This window comes from Bos indicus, chromosome 9 (genome assembly GCF_029378745.1).
Source record: "Bos indicus isolate NIAB-ARS_2022 breed Sahiwal x Tharparkar chromosome 9, NIAB-ARS_B.indTharparkar_mat_pri_1.0, whole genome shotgun sequence".
Taxonomy (NCBI): Eukaryota; Metazoa; Chordata; class Mammalia; order Artiodactyla; family Bovidae; genus Bos; species Bos indicus.
This window is the reverse complement of record NC_091768.1, coordinates 41,370,521-41,393,331: the sequence shown is the minus strand read 5'-3', so window position 1 is coordinate 41,393,331 and position 22,811 is coordinate 41,370,521. Positions and strand designations below refer to the sequence as shown.

General features: G+C 38.5%; 2 protein-coding genes and 1 long non-coding RNA gene across 5 annotated transcripts in view; 1 reads left to right on the top strand and 2 right to left on the bottom strand.

The window, feature by feature from the left end:
• Positions 1–11,066, top strand: part of ARMC2 (armadillo repeat containing 2) — a 319,621-nt gene extending 308,555 nt beyond the window's left edge. Inside the window, exons 18-19 of one of the 3 annotated variants that reach the window (XM_070795509.1) lie at positions 4,426–4,497; positions 10,941–11,066. In XM_070795509.1, coding sequence (XP_070651610.1) covers positions 4,426–4,493 — 68 coding nt within the window. In that variant the 3' untranslated portion in view covers positions 4,494–4,497; positions 10,941–11,066. Of the gene's footprint in view, positions 1–4,425; positions 4,635–10,940 lie in introns of those variants that run through there. The other 2 variants (XR_011568324.1, XM_070795508.1) reach the window with 2 other exon arrangements.
• Positions 1–22,811, bottom strand: part of SESN1 (sestrin 1) — a 114,376-nt gene that overhangs the window by 52,706 nt on the left and 38,859 nt on the right. The gene's annotated exons all lie outside the window — the stretch shown is intronic.
• The window catches only part of LOC139184806 (uncharacterized), a 58,606-nt gene continuing 37,673 nt past the window's right edge, over positions 1,879–22,811 (bottom strand). The window contains exon 2 of the long non-coding RNA XR_011568327.1: positions 1,879–22,811. This exon is cut by the window's right edge and continues 26,917 nt beyond it. This is a non-coding gene — a long non-coding RNA (uncharacterized lncRNA).

Sequence of the window (22,811 nt, the reverse complement as noted above, 5' to 3'; positions counted from 1 at the left end):
TATTAAAAAAAAAGAAACATAACAATCTCAAACATTTTACAATTTCTTCCCTCCAAGGACAACCTAGCATTTATCTGTACAAGTACCTGTGCCACTAACAAGTAACTAATGATCCAAAAGAGGGATTTTGAGGGCAATGAAGACGTAGTAGAAGTTTTCAGAACATAAGAAATAAAGGTTCAATCACAAAATTCCTCATGTCATGGGAAAACAATAGGACCCATAATTAATATGTGAATAACATAAAATACTTTAATAATCTAGCACTGATAAGTTCAGAATTGATTGCTTAACTAAGAATACTGGGATTTCTTCTCCCTTAAACCACATCATAATTCCTGAACTATTTAAAAACTTCATAACAAAATCTATCAATACAGCACTGAGATTATTTTTTAAATAACAGGAAAAAATGTGCTGACCTAAGTAACTTTGAAAACAAGTAGAGTCTGTAAGACTAAAGCAAAAGGAATTGTATGTAAGCACTGTACTGTCATTGCTAAAGTTGTTTTCCACATAATATGGGTCAACAATTCTATACTGCTATACATATATACTACAATTGAATAAGTAAATGAATTGTGACTGGTGTGAGCCAGATGTCCCACTGTTGGAGGAGGGAAATTACAGATAAGGGGAGAAATCTAGAATGGTCCATGTGGTAACTGATTAGAGTTAGAAATATCACTACAAACTCATGTTTAGCTTAATACAGATACAGATGGTTATATACAGAAGTATTTATAGATGTATATAGATAGGGCTTTCCTGGTGGCTCAGACAGTAAAGAATCTGTCTGCAGTGCAGGAGACCTGGGTTCTATCCCTGGGTCAGAAGATCCCCTGAAGAAGGGAATGGCTACCCACTCTAGTATCCTTGCCTGGAGAAATCAAAGGACAGAGGAGCCTCGTGGGCTACAGTCTAGGAGGTCACAAAGAGTCGGACAGGACTGAGTGACTAACACACACATATACAGGTGTGTGCACACATATACATTTCCTTGCTCTGTCTGCCAAGAGGGCCTAAAACCAATGAATGACACCCTAGTAGCAATAGGCACATCTCGCTGATGTCTCTCTGGTCATTTTAATCATCTGAAGCTCATTCTTAGGTAGATTCTATAGGAAGTGACCACAGGAAATAGATTCTCTGAGCTTTTTTCCCCTTACATATTTATTTATTTGGCTGTGACAGGTCTTAGCTGCAGCATGTGAGATCTTCACTGCATCATGCAAGATCTTTCCTTGCATCATGTGGACTCAGTAGTTGCGGTACGCAGGCTTAGTTGTCCTACAGCACGTGGGATGTTAGATCCCCAACCAGGGATCAAATCCTCGTCCCCTTGCACTGCAAAGTGGATTCTCAACCACTAGACCACCAGGGAAGTTCCAGCTCTGAAATACTGAAAATGTTTGTTGTTTATGCTTGAAAGTTAGAAAATCCTTGGCTCACATTTTCTTTCCTAGAATATATTAAATATGCTGCTCTATTTTCTTTTGATATTGCTATTGAAAAGTATGATGATAATGTAACTTTTCCCTTATAAGTTAGTATGACTATGTCTTGGTAATGGTCATTCTGGGTTAATATTGTTAGGCATGCAATATATTCTTTCAATATGTAGCTTCTTTCTTTTTAATTTCAAGAATAGTTTCTTGAATTGTACTGTTTAGTACTCATTTTTTCCCCCTTCTTCTGATTTTTTTCTAGTGGCTGTTATCTATGTAGGCTCTTCTGTCTACTCTTCATATCTGTCACTTTTCAAAAATCCTTAAAAATTTTTTTCATCTCTTTAATATTTTTAAAGCTTATTTTTCACCTATTTTTCTTATGGTATTATTTATTTGGATTTATGTTCTTTCCAGTTTAATGCGTTACTTCAAATGATTCTTTTTTTTTTTTTTTTGCAGCGTTATATTACCTCACTTATGAGTTTTTCTAATTCTGGTTTTTGTTGTTCTTTCATTTATTGTTTTCCTTATGTCTTTTGTTTTAAATAGCAGGTTACAGTATTTGACTAATCTTTCAAGTATGCTTTCATTGTAGATAATATTCAACTCCTTATTCTCATTTATAATTTTGTATGTTGCTCATTTTTATGTGAAATAAGCTTGAATGAGACAGGCTCAGAACTGATTTTCTAACTATATGGAATTTTCTGTTGTTTCTGAGTAGTGTGACAACTTGCATTCTGCAATTTTGGGGGCTCCATTCTCCTCTCTCATAGACTTTCTTTTCCTTTCATCTCTGTTGTCCCTATTCTGCTTAATTGTTATCCCACTCCTAGCAACTATTTTTCAATAGGGGACTCTGTTTTAGAAAAAAGTCATGGAAAAGTTGGTTTTAAGAGTTCATAAAAGCTGTTCCAGCCTCTTCAGTTCTTCTTACAGTGAATCTCTTGCACTCATCTACTTTGGGAATAAACAAAATTCCTCCCAATTTCAGCTACTGTTTGCAGATTGGCCTGCCCACATTTCCCAATTAATATCTGTCAGCTGTTTCAGGGGTTTCCTCTTCTCACTACTCCATGGCTGCCTTCTTCTACCTCCAGTCTCTCTTTTGTTACAGCAACAGCCTTCTGTCTCATTGTTTGTGCCACCTTCTAGCCTATTCTCCATCCTGGAAAAGTCTTTCTAAATTGCAAGTCTGATGATGTTACAGTCCTTCATAGGTTCCCCCTTAACTTTTAGAATGAGATTCAGATTCCTCCCATCGAATACAGTTGCCTTCTGAATCATGCTAACTCTCATGACTCTGTGCTTTTGCACATGCTAATCTCTCTGATGAGAGCACCCTATCTCCTACCTCTTCAACCAGGTACTCCTCAGTCAGGCTTTAGTTGAGGCTATACTCTTCCATAGGGCCTTCCTCTGACCACTCTTCATCTGAGTCCCCTCATTTTCAATCATCCAAAGCCTCCTCTACTACCCATATACTTCTGGGGTCGAGCACATGTTCACACCACAGCACCACTGGAGGTCTTGCCCCTCTTAGTCATTTTCCTGGATGATTACCTTCCTTCAGACCACTTGCCACTATGTATTGCAACTGCTTTTTACCTGTCCACTTCTCCCACCTGTCTGTGAGTTCCCTGAGAGTGAAGCCTTTGCCTTATTTGTTTCCCAGTACACAGAGTAAATACTCAATAATGTTTCTTAAATAAACTCATGTGAGGCATGATGTAGAAAAATCCTAATTAAAATGAGAATTTGATTTTGAATCTGTATGGACTGAAGAAAGTGTATCCCATCCTTTGCTCTAAAAGAAAAACCAGTGCCTCAACATTCAATAATTCATCCAGTGTGGAACATAAGTAAAAAATGTTATAGTTACAAGGCTTTAAAAAATCTGATGGAATACTTTTGTTCTCAAAATTCACTGAGACCATGATAAGAAGAATGTCCATTATAAACAGCCTCCCCACATCTTTTGTTTTAAATAAACCTTTAGCTGCCCCTAACTGGCCCTGCTCATAGGTAGTGCAGGAGTTTACCATAGACATTCCTCTGCTTACCTTGCCTATTCAGCTTGAGATCTGCACCATCAGTACTGCTCCACTGGATTTAGTCAACAAAGCAGTGGAACTGCTTCTATAGGACAGCTGTTAAAATGTAGCAACTATCAAAGAAATAAGGCTTTGAAAAGGCAGCTACCTTCTCTATCCTTTCCTTTTAACACCAACAAGTTTATAACATCAGATAGGAAGAGCCTCTCAAAATTTTCCACAGAGGCATTTCTAATCTTTTAGGGGCGAGAACTCTTTCCACAGGGGATAAAGCAGTGACCAACACAGGAGGAGTTGGCCCAAAGCAGGATAATTACTTATGTCAAACTTTGTATCTTAGTCCCTAATATAGCCATTCTTATTTTTAACCTAAAATAATGTTTAAAATTACTTAACAATTAAATTACCTATCTCTCGTTCCCCCTGTAAATGCCATCCCACTTTAAATTCCAGGGAGATACATTGCATTTATTCTAGGTGGGAAAGAAGATATGCAGATTTCAGTACAAGGTGCAACAGAAATATCATACTGGAGAGGATGGTATAGCTGGCATATGACTGGAAGTGGCACAATTCCAAGCATATGTTAGATGAGAGTACTTCATCTGGGAGAAACTTAAAATAATAATTTAAATGTTCATGAGGCAAACTAGATTCCAACTTAAAACACTAAGAAAGAGAACCATCAACGGAAATCAACTGCTAAGTGTACCAAAAGGGTTGTAGGCTAAACAAGAGAAAAATTTGCATTTGTTGACATACAAATAGAAGCATTCTATAAGAGGTGCATTAATTATTAATAGAAAACCCTATAAACACAAAATAAAACCAACATCACTGGTCACATAACTCAAAATTTACATGTAATAAAGGCAAGGCAATAGATTCAAGTTATAACTTGTCATATATTTACTCCACAGACATACAGCCACATATCCTAGGCTGCAATAATATTCCAATTTGTGAAGCTGAGAACTATAAAAAGTGAGGGGGTGAGTACTTTAAACATTTTAACTGTTTACTATTTTATCTCCTCCACTAAATAGCTAGTCTCTTGAGGACAGGAGCTAGGACATAGTATTTCCCTTCCTTTTACTTGGCATACTTCTCAGAGTTGCCTTTCAACAAACATCTGTAGAATGTATGAATGGTTGAATGAATAAGTGAATGATAGCCAAAACTTCTGTAAAACTTGGAAAACATCTTGGCACATCAGAGCAGGAAACAGAGAAGAATGGATATTTATTATTTATATTAACATGCTATACACTAGTATTTAATATATAGTGTTTGAAGTCAATTATATATATTAACAAATATTTTTAAAATATAGAACTGAAAGGAAGTTAATTTACATAAGAACTTTTAAATTATTTTTTCAAGAAGAAAACTCCATCATAGTAATTAATATCTAATCAAGCATAAAGGGGAGAAAGTCTCAGGATGGCAGAGTAGAAGGACATGAACTCATGCCTTATGAAAACACCAAAATTACAACTGCTGAATAACCATTGACAAAAAAATGTTGGAACCTATCAAAAAAGATGCCTTATATCCAAAGACAAAGAGGAAACCACAATGTAACTGTAGGAGCTGTGCCATCATGATAAAATCAAATCCAATATGCACTGGGTGAGCAACATGTAAACTGGAAAATAATTATACCATAGAAGTTCTCCCACAGGAGTGAAAGCAAGGTTTGATCACAAGAATTCCACAGGATGGGGGGAACAGAAACTCTACTTTTGGAGGATGCACACAAGGTCTCATGCACACTAGGACCCAGGGGAAAAAGCAGTGACCTCATAAGAAAAGATCCTGATGTTGGGAAAAACTGAGGGCAGGAGGAGAAGGGGCCACAGAGGATGAGATAGATGGTTGGATGGTATCCCTGACTCAATGGACATGAATTTGAGCAAACTCCAGGAGATGGTGAAGGACAGGGAAGCCTGGCATGCTGCAGTCCATGGGGTCACAAGGAGTTGTACATGACTTAGTAACCGAACAACATAAGAGACTGGGCCAGACCTATCTGCCAGTGTTGGAGGGTTTCCTGCAGAGGCAGGGGGCAGCTGTGGCTGACTGCAGAGACAAAGAGACTGGCAGGGGCAGTTCTGGAGAATATTCATTGGCATAAGCCTTCCTGAAGGTGCCATTTTTCTCCCTAGGACCTAGCCTCACCCAACAGCCTGCAGGCTCCTGTGCTGGGATGCCTCAGGCCAAACCACCAACTGGGCAGAAATACAGCTATACGCAACAGCAGACAGGCTGCTTAAAGTCTTCCTGAGCACTGTCCTGCCCAGCAGAGGGATAAGATCCAAGTCAACTTACCAGTGGGCAGGCATCAGTGGGCAGGAACCAGATACACACACACACACACACACACACACACACAGAGGAAATCACACACAACACTAAAGTTAGTTTTCAAATCCCAAGAGAAGAGAACAAAAGAGGAAGAAAAAGGACCTACAGGAGCAAATCCAAAATAATTAACAGAATGGCAATAAGAACACATATATCAATAATTACCTTAAATGTAAATGGATTAGATGCTCCAACCAAAAGACAGAGACTGGCTGAATAGATACAAAAACAATACTTATATATATGCTATCTACAAGGGATCCACTTCAGATCTAGGGACACATACACACTGAAAATGAGGGAATGGAAAAAGATATTCCATGCAAATGGAAATTAAAAGAAAGCTGGGGTAGCAATACTTACGTCAGACAAAATAGACTTTAAAATAAAGACTTTCAAGAGACAAAGAAGGACACTACACAATGATCAAGGGATCAATCCAAGAAGAGATGAGAATTGTAAGTTGTAAATATATATGCACCCAACATATGAACACCTCAATATAGAAGGCAAATACTAAGAGCCATAAAAGGAGAAATTGACAGTAGCATAATAATACTGGGGGACTTTAACACCCCCCTTACATCAATGGACAGATCATCCAGAAAGAACATCAGTTAACACAGGCTTTAAATGACACATTATACAAGATAGACTTAACTTAATAGAGCAGCAAATGCACATGCTTTTCTTTTAAAGCGCACATGTCCATTCTTTTAAACAGATCACATACTGGGCCACAAAGCAAGGCCCAGTCATTAAAGAAAACAGAAATCTTATCAAGCATCTTTTCTGACCATAACACCATGAGATTAGAAATCAACTACAAGAAAAACACTGTAAAAAAACACAAACATGTGGAGGCTAAACAATATGCTAGTAAACAACCAATGGATCACTGAAGAAATCAAAGAGGAAATCAAAAATACCTAGAGACAAATGAAACACAAGCACAATGATCCAAAACATTTGGGACACAGCAAAAGCAGTTCTAATTGGGAAGTTTATAATAATAAAATCTTACCTTAGGAAACAATAAAAACCACAAATAAACAACCTAACCTCACACCTAAAGCAGTTTTAGAAAAAAGAATAAGCAAAATCCAAAGTTTGTAGGAGGAAAGAAATAATAAAGATCAGAGCAGAAATAAATGAAATAGAAACAAACAAAACCAACAGAAAAGATCAATGAAACTAAAAGCTGGTTATTTAAAAAGATTTTAAAAATTCATAAACCTTTAGACAGACTCATCAAGAGAAAAAGACCATAGGCTCAAATCAATAAAATTAGTAATAAAAAAAGAAGTTACAACAGACACCATAGAAATGCAGAGGATAATAAAAGACTATTACAAGCAACTATATGCCAGTAAAATGGGCAACCTGGAAGAAATAGACAAATCGTTAGATGGGGCAGCTTCAGCCCCTCAACCCGTTTCCCGAGTGCTGGTCGGGGCCTAAAAAGGTTCCATTTTTATGAGATCTTGACCTACAGTCCCTCGCCCAATGATATCCTCTCTGGCAGCGAGGGCAAAGAGACCTAGGATTCATGGGCAGTTAGAAATATATAATTTTCTGAGAACTATGAAGAAATAGAAAATATGAACAGAACAATCAGAAGTAATGTAATTGATACTGTGATTTAAAAACTCCCAACAAAAGTCCAGGACCAGATGGCTTCATAGCAAATTCTATAAAACATTTAAAGAAGAGTCAACCAACCTATCCTTTGGAAACCATTCCAAAAAATTGCATAGGAAGTAATACTCCAAAACTCATTCTATGAGGCCACCACAACCCTGATGCCAAAATCAGATAAAGTTACCATAATAAAGGAAAATTACAGGCCAATTTCACTGATGAACACAGACATAAAAATCATCAACAAAATACTAGCAATCTGAATCCAACAATACATTAAAAGGATCATACACCATGATCAAGTGGGATTTTATTCTGGGAATGCAAGGATTTTTCAGTATCTATAAATCAATCAGTGTGACACAGCACTCAACCATATTAAGAATACAAACCATATTATTACCTCATTAGATGCAAAAAAAGCTTTCAACAAAATTCAACACACATTTATGATAAAAACTCTCTAGAAAGTGGGTATAGAGGGAACATACTTCAACATAATAAAGTCCATACATGACAAAGTGAATGTGAAAGTGAAAGTCACTTAGTCATGTCCAACTCTTTGTGATCCCATGGACTAGTCCATGGAATTCTCCAGGCCAGAATACTGTAGTGATTATATACGACAAACCTATAGCTAATATCAAACTCAATGATCGAAAGCTGAAAGCATTTCCTTAAAGTCAGGAACAAGACAAGGATGTCCACTTTCACCACTTTTATTCAGTATACCTTTGGAAGTCCTAACCATGGCAATCAGAGAAGAAAAAGAAACATAATCTAAGTTGGAAAAGAAGATGTAAAACTGTCATTGTTTTGCAAATGATATAATACTATACATAGAAAATCCTAAATATGTACCAGAAAACTATTAGAGCTCATAAATGAATCTGATAAAGTTGCAGGATACAAAATTAATATCTAGAAATCTGTTACATTTCTATATACTAAAAACTAAAGATCAGAAATAGAAATTAAAGAGACAACCCCATGTACCATCACATCAAAAATAATAAAATACCTAGGAATAAACCTACCTAGGGGAAAAAAAGAGTGTTACTCTGAAAACTATAAGATGCTAATGAAAGAAATCGAAGATGATACAAACAGATGGAAAGATATGCCATATTCTTGGAATGGAAGAATCAATATTGTCAAAACAACAATACTACCCAAGGCAATCTACAGATTAGACGCAATGCCTATCAAATTATCAGTGGCATTTTTCACAGAACTAAAACAAACAATCTTAAAATGTATATGGAGACACAAAAATCCTGAATGGCTAAAGTAATCTTGAGAAAGAAAAATGGAGCTAGAGGAATCAGGCTCCCCAACTTCAGACTATGCTGCTACTGCTGCTGCGTCACTTCAGTTGTGTCTGACTCTGTGCGACCCCATAGATGGCAGCCCACCAGGCTCCCCCGTCCCTGGGATTCTCCAGGCAAGAACACTGGAGTGGGTTGCCATTTCCTTCTCCAATGTATGAAAGTGAAAGGTGAAAGTGAAGTCGCTCAGTCATGTCCAACTCTTAGCGACCCCATGGACTGCAGCCTACCAGGCTGGTGTGTCCATGGGATTTTCCAGGCAAGAGTACTGGAGTGGGGTGCCATTGCCTTTTCCATCAGACTATGCTACAAAGCTACAATCATCAATACAATATGGTATTGTCTCAAAAACAGCCACATTAATGATGGGACAGGATAGAAAGCCCAGAAATAAACCCACACACCTATGTCAATTAATCTATGACAAAGGAGGCAAGACCACACAATGGAGGGAACACTCTCTTCAATAATGGTGCTGAGAGAACTGGATAGTTACCTGTAAAATAATGAAATTGGAACATTCTTTAACATCATACAAAAAAAAAAAAACACTCAAAATGGATTAAAGACCTAAATATAAGACTGGACACTATAAAACTAGGAAAACATAAGCAGCACATTCTTTGACATAAAATTGCAGCAATATCCTTTTCAATCCATCTCCTAGGGTAATGGAAATAAAGACTAAAATAAATAAGACTAAATTAATCTTAAGGGTTTTTGTACAACAAAGGAAATCATAAACAAAATGAAAAGACAACCCACAGAATGGGAGAAAATATTTGCAAATGATGCAACTGACAAATGATTAACTGCCAAAATTTACAAACAGTTCATGTGACTCAGTAGCAAAAAATAAAGGGAAGAAGACCTAAATAGACATTTCTCCAAAGAAGACATACAGATGGTCAAGAGGAACATGAAAAGATGCTCAATATTGCTAACTATTTGAGAAATGCAAATCAAAACTACAATGAGGTATCACCTCATACCGGTCAGAATGGCCATCATCAGGGTGCAGAGAAAAGGAAACCCTTCTACAGTGTTGGGGGGAATGTAAGTAGGTAGTCACTTTGAAGAACAGTATGGAAGTTTCTTAAGAAACTAAAAATAGAGCTCCCACATGATCCAGCAATCCCACTCCTGGGCATATATCCAGAGAAAAACATATTTCAAAGGGATTCATGCCCCCCAGTGTTGATTTCAACACTGTTTACAATAGACAAGACATAGAAGCAACCTAAATGTCCACTGACAAATGAATGGAGATATGGTTTATAATATATATATACATATATATATACACGCACACACACACACACACACACACATACAATGGAATATTACTCAGCCATTAAAAAGAATGAAATAACACCATTTGAAGCAACGTGGATGAACCTGGAGATTATCACACTAAGTGAAGAAAGACAAATACCATATGATATTGCTTATATGTGAAATCTAAAAAAGAAAACAATACCAATGGACTTATTTATAAAACAGAAACAGACTCATAGAGAATAAACTTATGGTTGTTACTAGGGGGAAGGATAAGGGGTGAGGGGTAGATTGAGAAGTTGAGAGTAACTTGTACACGCTACTATATTTAAAATAGACAACAAGGACATACTGTATAGCACCAGGAACAATATTCTATAATAACCTAAATGGAAAAGGATTTGAAAAAAATAGATACATATATACATATAACTGAATCACTCTCTATACACCTGAAACTAACAATACTATTAATCAACTATATTCCAATATAAATTTTTTTAAAAAAACATAAATATCCAGAGAAGCGTACATGTATAAATAAAACTACATGCCTGACTTTGGTTTGAAACCTAGGCAACAGCTTTAAATGAAAATTTGAAATGATGATTCATAAATAAAACAGTGTTGTAAAATACAACAACAGCAAGAAAGGTAAGTATAGGAAAAACTGATTTTTAAAAAAGTTTTATTGGAGGATAATTGCTTTACAATACTGTGCTGATCTCTGCCACACATCAATATGAATCTGCCACAGGTGTACATATGGCCCCTCCTCCTTAAACCTCCCTTACATCTCCCACCCTCTGCCACCCCTCTAGGTTGTCACAGAACACTGGGTTGAGCTCTCTGTGTCACAGAAAATTCCCACTGGCTATGCTCAACATTCAGAAAATGAAGATCATGGCATCTGGTCCCATCACTTCATGGGAAATAGATGGGGAAACAGTGGAAACAGTGTCAGACTTTATTTTTTTGGGCTCCAAAATCACTACAGATGGTGACTGAAGCCATGAAATTAAAAGACGCTTACTCCTTGGAAGGAAAGTTATGACCAACCTAGATAGCATATTCAAAAGCAGAGACAGTACTTTGCCAACAAAGGTTCGTCTAGTCAAGGCTATGGTTTTTCCTGTGGTCACGTATGGATGTGAGAGTTGGACTGTGAAGAAGGCTGAGCGCCGAAGAATTGATGCTTTTGAACTGTGGTGTTGGAGAAGACTCTTGAGAGTCCCCTGGACTGCAAGGAGATCCAACCAGTCCATTCTGAAGGAGATCAGCCCTGGGTGTTCTTTGGAAGGAATGATGCTAAAGCTGAAACTCCAGTACTTTGGCCACCTCATGTGAAGAGTTGACTCATTGGAAAAGACTCTGATGCAGGGAGGGATTGGGGGCAGGAGGAGAAGGGGACGACAGAGGATGAGATGGCTGGATGGCATCACTGACTCGATGGACGTGAGTCTCAGTGAACTCCGGGAGTTGGTGATGGACAGGGAGGCCTGGCGTGCTGTGATTCATGGGGTCGAAAAGAACTGGACACAATTGAGCGACTGATCTGATCTGATCTATTTTACATATGGCAATGTACATGTTTCCATGCTACTCTCTCGATTTGCCCCACCGTCTCCTTCCCATGCTGTGTCCACAAGTCTGCTCTCCATGTCTGCATCCCCATTAAGCCTCTCTATATGTGAAGTAAAAATATTGGCCAGTTCAGTGACAAAGTGAAATTGGTTATCAGGCATCTGACTTAACTACTTTTTCAATTTTCAACAGGTTTTGTGGCATGTCACAATCTTTTTCTAATCACATGTTAGAGACAGCCAGTGGAAAGGAGAAACTTCAAATCTAAATGTGTCCAAATAAGAGTAATAACTGGTCTGCCCAAAGACTGATCAACTGTGCTATTAGCTGAGGTGGTGTCTGTCTGCAACAGTACCTTAGGTAGCAGTGAATACATCCCCAGCCTAGAAAAGACAAATGGATTAAAAAAAAAAATCATTTCAATTATAGTCATAGATTTACCATCTTGCTAAAGAATAGAGACAGTATGGCAAGCCTTTAAATATTAAAAAGCAGAGTTTAAACTGCAAGAGGAATCAAGTTGGTTGCAATGATCTAAAAGATTGATGAGATTCACTTCCTAAGGGAGGCACACAAATACCAAAGCAGTTTCCAATTTTCAAATTCTTTGCCTATGCAAGTGGGCAAGCAGTAGAGTTAGGTGAAACACTGACCGAAACTGCCTACCCTGGCCAGGCACGAATAGTAACTATTTGCATGAGCTATTTTATGACAGGAGATAAGGAACAAGGAACTAATAAGCCACCCCCAACCAGAAGAGTTTGAGAAAGGTCAAAAGGAGATGCCATGTGTTCTACCACTTCCCAGAATCCGTCTTGCTGTCATTCATCTTGGCTAAGCAATGCATGCACCACAAGGAGGGGCCCTGAGTCAGAATGATTGGCCAGAGGCAACCTGGAAACTAACCCCATCACCATAAAACCCAAGACTGCAAGCCACATGGCAGAGCAGTCCTTCTGGGTTCCCTTACCCTCCTGCTCTCTGCCTAGGCACCCCTTTCCAATAAAGTCTCTTGCTTTGTCAGCACGTGTCTCCTCAGACAATTCATTTCTGAGCATTGGACAAAAGCCTGCCTGCCCTCGGGCCCTGGAAGGGGTCCCCCTTCCTGCAACAGTAGTAGTTCCCTCCCATCTCCCAAATCACCAACAGCAGACATACACAACCCTTAACCAAGGTTTCTAGGCCTAAGGGTAAATGCTCTGTCTTCCAGTTTGACCACCGGAAAAGCAACTTTCCAAGAGAGCTATCTTCTTTTAGTAAGCATGTGGAATTAACCAAATACTAATGTCAACAAATAATCACTCACCACTGGACTCCCTTCTTTTCCAAACCCTCTTTCATGTCTCTGTATCCCAGTCTAGAAAGGAAACGGAAGAAGCAAAAGGACAGCTTCTATTGCCTGGGTAGGGGAGATGTGCTCCTCAAAACATCCATTTCCATAGGAATAATGGAAGCGGTAGTTTGCTATGGTAAAAATTGTTCAATTATCATAACTTTTCAAGTAAGAATGGGCTGAACACTTTGTGTGAGCTGATCCTTGAAACTAATCACCAAGTATTAATACCTCATATACACAGAAATATAAGGTGAGTCCTAAATAGCTGATTTACAAACTAGTTCCTGTTAAAAAAGAGGAATTCATTTCAGAGATTAGTTTAACAGTTTAAAATTCTTTTGTATCAGTAGCTTTAAAGTTGGTTTTACGTAGTAGCAGGGTTTCAAGAAGTTTCAAAGAAAATTAGATTTAATAGTTTTTTATTTACTGAACACTTGAACTGAGTCAGACTATAATGGGGCTACTTCAGTGCTACTTTAGTGATGATATAACAAATCAGCTGACTATTTTTAACATTAAAGAAGTCAGATAAACTGCAACAGTGTGTGCTAATAACTGAATGGATTCTTTGAAAGAGAAAAGGTAACCTTTTAAGGAATGTTTAAATTGGGTCCTTCTTATCAACTTTACACAGGACTATTATTATGTCAAAGATAGCATTCCAAAGTATGAAAAACATTACAAGGGTTGAAGAATTGCAAAAAGTTTAGAAATTGCAGTTATGGTTTTCTTTTTTTTTTTTCTGTACCTGAATACAGGATGAAAATGATAAATCACTAATGTGATATCAGAAGTTTTTAGGAAAGACGGGAAAAATAAGTTTCAAACCAAAGCCACACAGATAGCTGCGATGTATCAGAATGGAAATTCCACAAAGATTTTTGCTTATTCTATTATAAGCTCATCCACTTGGCTTAGAACAGTGCTTGGTGCTTTGCACCTAACTCAATAAATACTTGTTGAATAAACAACTGAATGAAAAGTAATCCTCTACACATTTCAGAAATATTTAAGAAGCTTTAAAGATAACTCTTGTTAATGTAAAACTAATATTTTTGCTATAAGAAAGTATAGAAAGTTACCTGCATGTTGATCACAATTTTACCACTCAAACAAAGCTGCTGCTAACATACTGATATATTTACTCTCAGCTCTTTTTCCTATGCATATTTTTAGAGTTGAGATCAAACATTATTTAAACTAATCTATCTAGTCTTCCTCTTGAGAAATCTACATGCAGGTCAGGAAGCAACAGTTAGAACTGAACATGGAACAACAGACTGGTTCCCAATAGGAAAAGGAGTACGTCAAGGCTGTAATATTGTTACCCTGCTTATTTAACTTACATGCAGAGTACATCATGAGAAACCCTGGGCTGGATGAAGCACAAGCTGGAATCAAGATTGATGAGAGAAATATCAATAACCTAGATATGCAGATGACACCACCCTTATGGCAGAAAGTGAAGAACTAAAGAGCCTCTTGATTGATAAAAGTGAAAGAGGAGAGTCAAAAAGTTGGCTTAAAACTCAACATTCAGAAAACTAAGATCATGGCATCTGGTCCCATCACTTCATGGCAAATAGATGAGGAAACAGTGGAAACAGTGACAAACTTTATTTTGGGGGGCTCCAAAATCACCGCAGATGGTAACTGCAGCCATGAAATTAAAAGACACTTACTCCCTGGAAGAAAAGTTATGACCAACCTAGACAGCATATTAAAAAGCAGAGACATTATTTAACCAACAAATGTCTGATTAGTCAAAGCTATGATTTTTCCAGTAGTCATGTATTGATGTGAGAGTTGGACTATAAAGAAAGCTGAGTGCCGAAGAGTTAATGCTTTTGAACTGTGGTGTTGGAGAAGACTCTTGAGAGTCCCTTGGACTGCAAAGAGATCCAACCAGTCCATCCTAAAGGAAATCAGTCCTGAATATTATTGGAAGGACTGATGCTGAAGCTGAAACTCCAATACTTTGGCTACCTGATGTGAAGAACTGACTCATTTGAAAAGACCCTGATGCTGGGAAAGATTGAAGATGGGAGGAGAAGGGGACAACAGAGGATGAGATGGTTGGATGGCATCACCAACTCAATGGACATGAGTCTGGGAGTTGGTGATGGACAGGGAGGCCTGGCATGCTGCAGTCCATGGAGTCGCAGAAAGTCAGACACAACTGAACAACTGAACTGAACTGATCTAGCCTTCATTGTACATTTACATTTTTGTAAGCCTTTTCTAATGATGAAAACAAGGGTCTTCTTTAATATTTTTAAAATATTATATTCAAAAAGAACAGAATACATTTTTTAGTGACAAGTAAGTTTTATGTAAGGTACTGGTACTAGTTTATTCTCTAGTCATTGGTGTTGACTTTTGTGATTTATGGGCTTAAAAGCAAGATTATCCTACAGGAAAAATTACCATCTAGTATGCTGTTTTGGGAGAAGGCAATGGCACCCCACTCCAATACTCTTGCCTGGAAAATCCCATGGACAGAGGAACCTGGTGGGCTGCAGTCCATGGGGTTGCTAGGAGTCAGACACGACTAAGCAAATTCGCTTTCACTTTTCACTTTCATGCATTGGAGAAGGAAATGGCAGCCCACTCCAGTGTTCTTGCCTGGAGAATCCCAGGGACGGGGGAGCCTGGTGGGCTGCTGTCTATGGGGTCGCACAGAGTCAGACATGACTGAAGCGACTTAGCAGCAGCAGCAGTAGCATGCTGTTTTGAGAGGAGACACGATATATCTCTCGTTCTTTCATCTGTTCATCCACTCAACAAATATTTATTACTGGCTTAATCTGATTGATTATATTCTTTGTAGCTAAAGATGGAGAAGCTCTATACAGTCTGCAAAAACAAGACTGGGAGCTGACTGGCTCAGATCATGAGCTCCTTACTGCAAAATTCAGACTTAAATTGAAGAATGTAAGGAAAACCACTAGACCATTCAGGTATGACCTAAATCAAATCCCTTATGATTATACAGTGCAAGTGACAAACAGACTCAACGGATTAGATCTGATAGAGTGCCTGAAGAACTATGCACGGAGGTTTGTAACATTGTATAGGAGGTGGTGATCACAACCATCCCCAAGAAAAAGAAATGCAAAAAGGCCAAATGGTTGTCTGAGGAGGCCTTACAAATAGCTGAGAAGAGAGAAGTGAAAGGCAAAGGAGAAAAGGAAAGATATACCTATCTGAATGCAGAGTTCCAAAGAACAGCAAGGATAGATAAGAAAGCCTTTTTAAGTAACAATGCAAAGAAATAGAGGAAAACAATAGAATGGGAAAGACTAGACATCTCTTCAAGAAAACTAGAGATACCAAGGGAACATTTCATGCAAAGATGGGCGTAACACAGGACAGAAACAGTATGAACCTAAACGAGGTGGCAAGAATACACGGAAACTGTACAAAAAAGGGCTTAATGACCCAGATAACCAAGATGGTGATATCACTCACCTGCTGCTGCTGCTGCTGAGTCGCTTCAGTCGTGTCTGACTCTGTGCGACCCCATAGACGGCAGCCCGCTAGGCTCCCCCGTCCCTGGGATTCTCTAGGCAAGAACACTGCAGTGTGTTGCCATTTCCTTCTCCAATGCATGAAAGTGAAAAGTGAAAGTGAAGTCGCTCAGTCGTGCCCGACTCTTAGAGACCCCATGGACTGCAGCCCACCAGGCTCCTCTGTCCATGGGATTTTCCAGGCAAGAGTACTGGGAGTGGGGTGCCACTCACCTAGAGCCAGACAACCTGCAGTGTGCAGTCAAGTGGGCCTTAGAAAGCATCACTACAAACAAAGCTAGTGGAAGTGATGGAATTCCAGCTGAGCTATTTCAAATCCTAAAAGATGATGCTGTTAAAGTCTGCACTCAGTATGCCAGCAAATTTGGAAAACTCAGCAGTGGCCACAGGACTGGAAAAGGTCAGTTTTCTTCATTCCAATACCAAAGAAGAGCAATGCCAAAGAACATTCTCACTCATTTCACATGCTAGCAAAGTAATGCTCAAAATCCTTCAAGCTAGGCTTCAACAGTATGTGAACCAAGAAATTCTTCATGAACAAGCTGGATTCAGAAAAGACAGAGGAACCAGAGATCAAATTGCCAACATCTGTTGGATCACAGAAAAAGCAAGAGAATTCCAGAAAAACATCAACTTCTGCTTTATTGACTACACTAAAGCCTTTGACTGTGTGGTTCAAAACAAACTGTGGAAAATTCTCAAAGAGATGGGAATACCAGATCACCTTACCCGCCTCCTGAGAAACCTGTATAGCAGGTCAAGAAGCAACAGTTAGAACTGGATATGAAAAAACAAACTGGTTCCAAATTAGGAAAGGAGTACGTCAAGGCTGTATATTGTCACTTGCTTATTTAACTTTTATGCAGAGTACATCATGCAAAGTGCCTGGCTGGATGAAGCACAAGCTGGAATCAAGATTGCTGGGAGAAATATCAACAACCTCAGATATGCATATGATACCATATTAATGACAGAAAGCAAAGAGGAACTAAAGAAGGCTCTGATCAAAGTGAAAGAGGAGAGAGTGAAAGAGCTGTCTTAACAATCAACATTCAAAAATTAGGCTCATGGCATCTGGTCCCATCGCTTCGTGGCAAATAGACGGGGAAAAAATGGAAACAGGGACAGACTTTATTTTCTTGGGCTCCAAAATCATTGCAGATGGTAACTGCAGCCATGAAATGAAAAGATGCTTGCTCCTTGGAAGAAAGGCTATGACAAACCCAGATAGCATATTAAAAACCAGAGACATTATTTTGCCAACAAAGGACCATCTAGTTAAAGCTATGGTTTTTCCCGTAGTCATGTATGGATATGAGAGTTGGACCATAAAGAAAGGCTGGTCACCAAAGAATTGATGCTTTTGAACTGTGGTGTTGGAGAAGATTCTTGAGAGTCCCTTGGATGGCAAGGAGATGAAGCCAGTCAATCCTAAAGGAAATTAACCATGAATATTCACTGGAAGGACTAATGCGGAAGCTCCAATACTTTGACCACCTGATGTGAAGAGCTTGAATCATTGGAAAAGACCCTGATGCTGAGAAAGACAGAAGGCAGGAGGAGAAGGGAACCATAGAGGATGAGATGGTTGGATGGCATCACTGACTTAATGGATATGGGTTTGAGCACACTCTGGGAAAGTGAAGGACGGGGAAGTCTGGTATGCTACAGTTTGTGGGGTTGCAAAGAGTGTGACATGACTCTGTGACTGAACAAAAACAGTAATATAAGGATACAGTAAGCAAAACTAGAGTTACTGCTCCCATTGAGCTTATAAACTAATTAACCAATCAACAAATGAATTTAAAAACACAGTGGTGGTGAATTTTAAGTGTTAGGAATAAGACGAATATAACATGTCTCTACATAATAGCAAAAGAGTTGGCCTAGACTGTTTGGTAATATGTGTGTATGTATCAGAAACTGGGAGTTGAAGGTGGGCTGGGAATACTTTTATCTACATTTACTGAGTACTTTATTCAATGTTAGGCCCTAAATTGAGTACATTGCATGGCTATTCTCATTTTCTCATTTAATAATCATAATACCTTATGAGTCAATTATTTTCCCCCATTTTACAGATAAAGAAATTGAGTCTCAGGGAGAAGTCAAATGATTTACTTTATATAGGCAGGGACTTTCCTACTGGTGCAGTGGATAGGAACCCACTTGCCAGTGCAGGGGACACAGGTTTGATCCCTGGTCTGGGAAGATTCCACATGTTGTGTGAGTCTGGGCCCATGTGCAACAACTAATAAGCCCCTGATGGAAGAATAGGCAGGACCCAGGCAGTGAAAGCCCTCATGGGCCACATTAAGAATACTGGCTCTAATCCTAAATGCTATGAGAAGGCACAAGACATTTTTATTTCTTTTATTTGAAACTTAAAAACTTAAAGGTGGAAAATTCACAAAGGCTGGATTAATGAAGGAAGGAACAGAAGGACAAAGATCTGCTCAGTTTTAAAAATATTTTCTGGTACCTATCATATCTGTATCAATAAGTCTAAATACTTTAGGAACAAAAGTAGGCTTTTAAATACCTTTAAAAATAAACTAAAATATGGACAAATCTAAAAGAGGTTTGTTTTTTTTTTCCTTCTGCATCTGATGTACAACTAAAGAAAAGAATTTTATAAAGAGATACTACTAGAAAATGGCTCTGGTCTAGGTTGTAATAGATGAGGGTCAGTCAGCTGATATTTAATACAGAGGCATATGGAGGCCCTGAGTCTGAGCTAGAAGCAGGGAAAAGTTGACACAGATTTCAGACTTAATAGAGTCAAGAAATGATGGTATCCAAATTATGAAAATGGAAACATACCATTGAGAATAGGCTGGAAAAACCTGGGCTATTCATCAGGTTGTGGGAAGTAGGGTAAAGGGAAAGTTAATGTAAAAGGTATTTCCAAGATAAGTTTTAAAATTTATAGCTCCTTATATGCCAACAATCTTAATATAACAAGATTGTATAGCATATAGAAACTATGTTACTTTCAATGAATTTGACCCTTGGATAATAAATCTTTTGTAATCGCCATAAACATGTAGATTAGTTGCTATATTCATTTACATAGTCCTTTGGATCCCATAGGTTCAGAATGTTTTGACTCTATCTTCTGAACTTTTATTAATTATGATAATCAATTTCATCTAGAGTATACTTTCTAAAGCAACTAAAGTCTATGAACAATTATCTATATAGTATAGTTACATTTGGATGAGATGGTTGGAAGGCATCACCAACTCGATGGACACAAGTCTGAGCAAGGTCCGGGAGTTGGTGATGGACAGGGAAGCCTGGAGTGCTACAGTCCATGGCAAAGAGTTGGACACAACTGAGCAACTGAACTGATAGTTACATTTTACCCAACTTTTTCAATTTCCTGAAATGACTTTCATTGAAATAAATTCTTTTACCATAAATTTTACAATGAAGATTTGATTCATCCATTAGATTTTTACAGTATATTTTACAGCCTATTTTCTGAAGACAGAAAATAGGTCTCTGGGTAAAACAGCGTAGGATAACTCTGTTCCTAACCTCCCTTTAATTTTCTTGGCATCCAGCTTCCTCCACCTTCCTCTCCAGTCCTCCTTGGGTCCCTGGGTTAAGTTCAGATTCTACTCTCATGTTTTCAAGTTGTAGGGGTTTTCAGGTGTTTAATTGGTATTAATCACTGAAAGAATATATGAAATACAAACATGGTTATTCCAATCAACAAAATGGTTCCCCCAATTCAGTAACCAATAAAAAGGAAAAGACCACCCAGTGAAACAGTGCCTGGCAGAGATTACTTCAGATTTTCCAAAAATTTTATGTTACTAATCAAATTATATATGCTATACAATAAGCCCTCAGTGGATGTTTGTTGAAGGGAAACATTTATCTTTTTAGGTCTGAAAATACAGACACCAGGAATAATTTCAAATTTCAGAACTTTTAATGTCAGAACATTTTGTTCAAACAAATAAAAAACAATACAGAGGAGAAAATAACCTAAAATTTCTTCATAATAAACTTCATTATGATTCATAATTAAGTAAATGGCTGATAATTTCTGGTTGCAAGCCACCACTAAGAGCTTTATTTCTGTAAAATTAAAGGAATCACTACATTAAAAAGAAAAAATTTTAATTCTATAACTTTGTATGGTGATGAATGTTAACTAAATATACTGTGGTGATCATTTTGTAATATATGCAAATTCTGAATCATAACACTGTATATTTGAAACTACTATAGCATGTCACGGAGAAGGCAATGGCAACCCACTCCAGTGTTCTTGCCTGAAGAATCCCAGGGACAGGGGAGCCTGGTGGGCTTCCGTCTTCAGGGTCGCACAGAGTCGGACACGACTGAAGCGACCTAGCAGCAGCAGTAGCATAGCATGGCAAATATACCCCAATTAAAAAGTTCAAAAAACTTTTTCCGGGTGCCACTTATTCACACTTTTATTGATTAAATCTCCTCCTGGGAAACTGTTAAATCTTAGAATGGGCAATACAGACCAATTAAAAGTAGTTATAGTCTTTAAATCTCCAGTAGTGGCAGACAATGGACATTAGGCCAGCCCAAATTCCATTTCTCACCCACTTCTCCCCTAGCTGTCTCTACAACAGAGGCTCCAAGAGCTAAACACTTGATTTCTCGGCCTCCCTTGAGAGGACCTGTTACACATTTCTGGCCAGTGAGACACAAATAGATGTCTGTTAGCATTGCTTCTTTCCTTTACTTTTTATTGACAGGAACATATTTGTGATGTGTAATAGGCAGCTTCGGTAATTCCTGTTTCTATTTATTCACACCTTTGTGTAGTTCCCTCCCATACTGTATCAGGGCGTGTGACCAACAGAATAAGGCAGAAGTGATGATATCTCACTTCCAAGTTGAGGTTATAAAAAGACTGCTCCCCTTCCCTTTTGGATCATTTGCCTTGGGGTAGCCCACTACCAGAGCTTCTCTGGTACTTCAGTTGGTAAAGAATCCACCTGCAATGCAGGAGACCCCAGTTCAATTCCTGGGTTGGGAACATCCCCTGGAAAAGGGATAGGCTTCCACTCCACTATCCCTGGTGGCTCAGACCGTAAGGAATCTGCCTGCAATGAGGGAGACCTGGGTTCAATTCCTGGGTTGGGAAGATCCCCTGGAGGAGGGCATGGCAACCCACTCCAGTATTCTTGCCTGGAGAATCCCCGTGGACAGAGGAGCCTGGCGAGCTACAATCCATAGGATCGAAAAGAGTCAGACATGTCTGAGCGACTAAGCACAACACAGCACAGCCCAGTGCCAAGTCATGAGCAGCCCTATGGAGAGGTCTACGTGGTAAGGAATTGAAGTCTCCAGCCAAAAGTCATGTGAGTTTGCTTGGAAGCAGATCCCCAGCTCAGCCAAACCTTAACTGGATGATAGTCCCAGCTGTTATCTGGACTGCAACCTCATGAGAGACCCTGAGCCAGAACCTCCCAGAGAAACCACTCTCAATTCTCAACACTCAGAAACTGTATGAGATAATAAATGTTTGTTGCTTTAAGATATGCTTTGGGGTAATTTGTTATGTGACAACAGATTAAAAAACACAGTGATGACTGAAAATATAATAGCTCTTTGGTGACCTTGAGGATGAGAACCTCATTCTATAGATGGTATAAAGTCAATATTAATATAGTTAAGCATGATCATCAGCTCTGAACTACTTCAATTAAGATTTCCTACAGAGGAAGACCTCCATCTGTTTAAGCCACATGGTAAAGTTTTCTGTTATCTGCAGCCAAACACATTCCTAAGCAACACACTCAACACTGCCCCAAACCCAATTATAATTTTCAAAGAGAGGTTCCTTTTATTCAAAGTTATGCCTCTGCTCAGAAATTCATACTTCTCTTATCTTCTGGAACCCAGCTGTTCATTCTCTGATCCAGAAAAAATATCCAGACTGAACAGCAGATACTCCTCATATCTGAAGGCAATGGTTAGAATTACCGCCTTCACTTAGGCAGTAATTACAGTTCTTTAAGTAGTATGCCTAATCTTCAAATAAATCTTTCTTTTGATGGATCCTTTTTAAAAATCCATTCAGCTATACCTCAAAACAGAGAATTCAGGAATGGATTCTATACTGCTGGATTCTATAATCCACAGGAACACTGGTTTCTCTTAGGATGCTCTGCTTTATCATATGGATTCTAGGACCATGTGTCAGCCAAAGAGCAGGGACTGGCTGTCTATCCTGAATGAAGTAC